The sequence below is a fragment of the Oreochromis aureus genome, linkage group 10 (assembly GCF_013358895.1).
Source record: "Oreochromis aureus strain Israel breed Guangdong linkage group 10, ZZ_aureus, whole genome shotgun sequence".
In the NCBI taxonomy this organism is placed as follows: Eukaryota; Metazoa; Chordata; class Actinopteri; order Cichliformes; family Cichlidae; genus Oreochromis; species Oreochromis aureus.
The window spans coordinates 23,341,545-23,347,896 of NC_052951.1; the positions used below are offsets into that span (position 1 = coordinate 23,341,545).

General features: G+C 37.6%; 1 protein-coding gene across 1 annotated transcript; it reads left to right on the forward strand.

Moving 5' to 3' along the window:
- The first annotated feature begins 991 nt into the window (after positions 1-991).
- Positions 992-5,992, forward strand: LOC120442256. The gene is made up of 3 exons (XM_039618328.1): positions 992-2,037; positions 2,350-2,643; positions 5,773-5,992. Exons 1-2 carry the CDS (start codon positions 1,005-1,007, stop codon positions 2,580-2,582), a joined length of 1,266 nt encoding a protein of 421 aa, XP_039474262.1. The 5' UTR covers positions 992-1,004; the 3' UTR covers positions 2,583-2,643; positions 5,773-5,992.
- Positions 5,993-6,352: the final 360 nt, after the last annotated feature.

Here is a 6,352-nt window from a genome sequence, read left to right on the forward strand (position 1 = left end):
GATGATGTTCTATGTTAAAAGTCATTGTGGTTTTGGTGTGACGTAAATCTGCCTAGTAACAGAAAAGGGGGCTGTACAATTCTTAACCCCATAAAACAGTTGTCTGAATATGAGAAAGACAGTTCAACACTGATTGGGTTGTTGAACTCACACATGTGTTCATTAAAATGCCGTCTAAATTGCACACGCCTGGATCTGTGGTTTTTATGGATTCTTCTCTCAACATTGAACCCTAACACAAGCACATCAAAAAGTCTGTTATGCCAAGATGACATCTCCAAAGCGCATGAACAATCAGATTCAACGAATTTAATCCACAACTTAACAAAGGACAAGCCAGAAGATAAAAGTGAGCTTTGCGAAACTGAATCAGAAAAAATGACTTTAAGTAAAAGAAATTACTGCTATTTTTGTGGCAAACCGCAAGCTACAATTTCCCGCCACCTGAAAACGCACAAAACAGCTCCTGATGTTGTGCATGCATTTTCCTGCCTAGAGACTCAAGAGCGTAAAAGCCTGTTAGAGAAATTGAGAAATAAGGAAATTTTAAGCATAATGCTGCAGTTTTGCATGGTGGAGTGGGACCACTGAAAGTGAAGAGAAGACCCAAGATTAAAGCAGTAGAGGGAAAGTTTGCTCATTGCTTTTATTGTCAAGGGATGTATGTTCGCAAGGATCTTTGGAGACATGTCCGCAGATGTCCTAACAAACCAAAAGATGACACTGATAAAGAACCTGGAAGAACAAAGTACTCGGCCTGGCTTTAACTCTGGAGTCTCAGTGTTATCCGCAGGTGTCAAGTGGAGTGTGGAAGGTTCTTGCTGTTATGAAACAAGATGAGATTGCCTCAGCTGTGCGAAATGACTTTACTGTTATTCAGTTTGCCCAGTCCTCTACAATAAACATGGACAAGACCCTACAAAGTATGATTATATACGACAGAAGCTTCGTGAAGCGGGGACGTTTGTTGTTGTGTCTCGCGTACAGAATTCTCAGTGCATAACATGGAAGAAGCTATTAAGCCTGCTAACTTCCAGAGAGTTGTGCAAGCAGTAAAGAAAGTTTCAGGTTTTGATGAAGAGACACTGTCATACAAAACTCCAAGCCTTGCACTGAAACTGGGACATACACTGCATAAAATGTCTGACATTATCCATTGTCGTGCCCTCATGACAGAGGATGAAGCCCTAATCAAGTCCACTGATGCGTTCAAGAAGTTGTATGTCTCCAAATGGTCTGAGATGGTGTCTCACCGTGCCTTGAACACATTGAGTGAGGCAAAGTTTAACAAGCCATCAACCTTGCCCTTTACAGAAGATGTTCGGATTCTCCATCACTACCTTCAAAAATCTGCAGAAAGTGCCTTTTGCAGCTTGGAGAACGAAGCCACAGCTCAGAATTATGCCCAACTTGCACAAGTTACACTCTCACAAATCATTGTGTTCAATCGAAGACGTTCTGGAGAGGTTTCAAAGATGCGCCTCAAAAGTTTTCTTGAAAGAGACAAAACAGCACTCCACACAGATGTTGCCATGGGGCTCTCAGAAATGGAACAGAGACTCTGTAACTATTTCTGTAGAATAGAAATAATGGGAAAAAGGGACAGAAATGTTCCAGTTCTGCTAACACCAAGCATGCTGGATGCTTTGTCACTACTGGTTAGTAGGAGGCCTGACTGTGGTATTTGTGCCACTAATATCTACCTCTTTGCAAGACCCCGATCAATGAGTCATTACAGAGGAATGGACTCCTTGCGTGTTCATGCACACCAGTGTGGAGCAAAGCACCCTGAGTATCTAAGATCGACACAGCTCAGAAAACATGTTGCCACACTCTCACAAGTCCTTAATTTGAAAAACAATGAACTTGATCAGGTTGCAGATTTCCTGGGTCATGATATCCGCGTTCACCGCGAATTCTACAGATTACCAGTTCCCACAACACAGCTGGCCAAGATTTCCAAACTGCTTTTAACACTGGAAAAAGGACATCTTTCCCAGATCCAGGGGAAATCACTGGATGAGATCGAAATTGAAGGTTTGTATTGAAAGGAGCAAATATTAGGGCAGTAGTTGAATGTTATGCTTTATCAACAGAATTAAAACCTAAAAGCACAGACCATTCTGTTAATGTCCATGATTTAAGGTTCTTGAAGTCTGTTGTTTCATCACTTTGCAACATTTGGCAAACTGCAGATTGGTGGCCTTAAATAGTAAAACTATGTACTGTGGAAAAAGTATAATTTCCAGTATTTGTTCTGTATTTTGTCATATCTCGTTGTTAATGTGAGGTTTTTGGGGGGTTTGTGTTTGTGTTGTTTTTTTTGTTTTTTTCCCCACAATTTCTCAGATGAAATTGCATTAAGTGATGCTGAAACAAAGGACAGTGAGAGTGAATCAGATGATGATGACACAGCACTCACAATGTCAGCGTGTGGCACCAGTGAGCCTGTACATGCAGTAGCTGATTCCACAAACACAGCGCAGCTCCAAGACACTGTAGATTATGGTAAGTTACCACTAGCTTGGTTTCTGTGGATAAAATGTTTGTTACAAATATTAAAACTTAATCAAATTGTGTAATCAGCAGATGAAGAACCACTCATAATGCCTGCAGCAAGTGAGACTGCTGCTCCCTCTGAAGGTAAGGGGTGCAGTTGGTTCTCTAAACTTATGGACACGTTCTTTGTAATTGCATTGCAATTCTGTCTCTCTACACCACCACAATGGATTTTAAAATCAAACAATATCCATATGTGTTAAAGTAGACTTCCTGCTTTAATTCTAGGGATTTGACGGAATCATCACATCACAACCATTATGCATAGTCTATTATTCTCAGAAGCTCAAGGGTAATTGTATAGCTGACAAACAATTTAATGACTGGGTGAGGCCTGTCTACAGACTACTTCATGTGACATACTATGGTGCTTGCATGATGCATTCTCATTATCCAATTAAGTAAGTAACAAGGTTGATTCTGTTCATCTGAACGTAGTTTTTTCAGTGGGAGAAATGTTTCGTCACTTAGATGTTTGTGCTTTAAGGTTCTTGAATTGTTCATCATCTATTGTTTCATCACTTTGCAACATATGGCAAACTGCAGAGTGGTGGCAAAAAGTCACTTGGATGAGTGACAAAATGTTTCTCCCACTGAAAACGCTACGTCCAGATTAACAGAATCAACGTTTTGGGATTTACTTACCTGGGTCATTCCTACTATTCGGTGCCATTTCAGTGTGATCACTCTTCATCAAAAAATACAAAATTTTGAATTATTTTAACATTTCATCTAAAAGAGGGATTTTCAACCTATAAGAAAAATGTATTGGTCCAGCTAAGGATATTATATTATAATATTTTTTAAAATCAAAGTCTTTACCCATGACGTGCCAAATGTCCACCCTGTTACAGGACATTCAATTTTCTATTAATAACTGTTTTGAATACACAGTTATAGTAATATTTACATTTTCTAAAAGCTACAATGTCCCTTTTTAAAATCTGCAAGGAAATTTCAAGGAAGTATTTTAAACAAGCATTATATTGAAAGAAGACAGGTTCAGTTTTAAGACACAGTGTAATTTCAAAAGATTGTTTTTAGATTCAAAGGAATATAAAAAAAAATTGGCTCCATTTTTAAGTAACTTAATTTTGCTGATTCATTCCCTCCCAATAACCAAAGAGACATGCATTATGTTTGTTGATTTGATTTAATTAACAAAAGAAACACACAGGTAACAGGGTGGACAGAGGAGAAACAGGGTGGACAGGAGGTAACAGGGTGGACATAACATCAGTGACAAAAAATACCACCTTAAAGAAACTTTGAACACCTTCACCATGCCCGTCCAACCAACACAGGTAGATACATGTCCACATTAAACAAGCAAATTTTCACTGTACACCCAACATAATGAACATTTTTCTCACACCTTTTACCTATGCAACAGACCAGCAACTCCAGTTTTTTTCAAGGAAATCCCACACTTTCCTCTCCAGCTGAACTGACCTCTTATTCAAAGGTGTTGGTTCTTTCATCAGACACACAACCTGGTCATCCCTATACCAGGTTATGTCCTCACGTGGACTTGGCCAGTGGAACTTGTTGGTCCCGTTCTTGTGCATGCATTTCACTTTAACATCCTCTTCAACCTCCAGAATGATTCCTGGGTAGGGTTCACCATCGTAGTTGATAATGCACCACTGACCAATATGATCTTTTGTGACGTTCTCAGGCCGGGTTGGTCCCTCAGTGCAATGTGGACTTGCCTCTTGACTAAGGCTTATCTCCTTCAGGCCATAGCATTCACAGTCCAGTACACCTTTGTCTGCCTGGCAAAGGCAGGTTATGTCCCTGTATTTTATTGCACGATCCCTCTGCTTTCTTTTCCTTTCTCACCACTGCTTTCTCTGTGCTCTCTTCTGTCGTTCACTGAGATCTGCCACTTTCTTTTTTTTCCCTTCCTCTCTGTCCTTTCTCCACTTCTCTTTCTCTTTATTGAGATATATCTGTCTTCTCTCAGGGTCAGCATCACGACGTGCTCGGTAGCGCCGCTGCTTCTCCGCAGCAGACATTGGTGCCATTCCCTGAAAAATGTATACTATTCAAAATCTTCTAAAAGTATATATATACAGGTTAATAATAATTACCAATACACACTTGTATAAATAACCCTAAACACTAAACTTCTATCATCTTACGTCCCCCCTGTTACCATGTGTCCCCCCTGTTACAGTGCATAGCAATAACAGGGGTGACGGTAACAGGGGGGAGATTTTATGCTAAACTTAGCCATTACTACTAGTATGATGAACAACAAGCTAGTACATGGTGACCACTAAGAACCATTTTTAACATGTTTATTAGCCATATTATAAAAATTACAAAAAAAAAATTGTTTCCACTATTAATAAGCGTAACAGGTTGGACGTGTTATGCTTTGCCACATTACAAAATCTTGCTAAAACATTGAAAAAGGGTTGATTAAAGAGTGGTACTTACTCGTCTTCTTCTTGAAAGTTTTCCTCCAAAATATGTTACATCCGGAAGTGTCATGTGACTAAAAGAATAATCAGGTGATGTGTTCTATGGAATTCTTATCAGAGTAACAGGGTGACAGTTGATTCAGGGACACAACATTTTTTTTTAAAGATTTTAAGTATTAAACATGCATTAATAATAAAAAGAACATTTGATGAGGAACATTAGAAATAAGCCAATCCAGAAATGATGAAAAATCTAGATTTTTTTTTTTTTTTTTCAGTTATATTTGTAACTGAAGTCGAGCAAGCATGACTGGGGACATAGTACTTTAGTGACTTGTGCTAAAATAAAAGTAATTTACTTTTAATGTATTTATCCTGTGTATATATCAATGTGTTCTATGGTAGAGGGGGGTTAAACATACAAGAAAATGGTTTAGAAATAAGCATTAGACAAGTTTTACACTAAATATACCATATTATGTCATTAGGACTCAAATGGCACCGAATAGTAAGAATGACCCACCTGGATGATTGAGCATGCATCAAGAGACTTTTATTCAATTTTTTATTCAGTCTTTTATTCACAGTGGAACACTAAATGTCTCATTTTAGAAATTTGATAAATTTTCAAAGAGAATTTTAGCTCGTTTTGATATTGATGGTACCAACACATTTCAGAAGTTAGGACAGGGTAACATCCATTCTTTTAAAAAGCAAATGATTTTGGGGTTTTTTTTTGTTTGGTTTGTTTGTTTTAACTACTACTACTTTATATATCTTCCAGATAAAAATGCTGCTCAATCCCACAATTCCCGAAGAGCTCCCAAAAACATGTGGTCCAAGGCTGAGGTTGCTGCAGTGATGAGGCATTTTAAAGACCACATAAACGAAGGGAAACTGGCCACCAAAAATGAATGCAGTCATTGCAAATTGGTAGAAGATCCGGTGTTGGCAGGAAGAACAGTTCAAAACATAAGAGATTTTGTAAGAAACAGAGGATTAACTGCAAAAGGCAGAAAAAATGAACTAAAATAACTGTTTAGCCAGATGTGGTTTTACATCTTGGTCAGATTGCCGAACTGTTGTTAAAACTGACTTATTGTGCAGCAGGCTGCCTCACTGATGTTCTGTTTAAAGAAAAAAAAGTTCTTGTTAATTACAGAAGTAGTTTGTATTATATAATTTTTAAATTTAATTTATTTAGTTTTTTTTGACAGGTTCTTATTTTAATATATTTTTTTGACAGGTTATATTTAAAATAAAAATTATAAATGCATATTTTCTCCCCTTAATATTTACCTTTAAACTATTAAAATTCATTTTAAATGTTTTTATTTTTCTGTTTTCTATATTTTTATATTTCT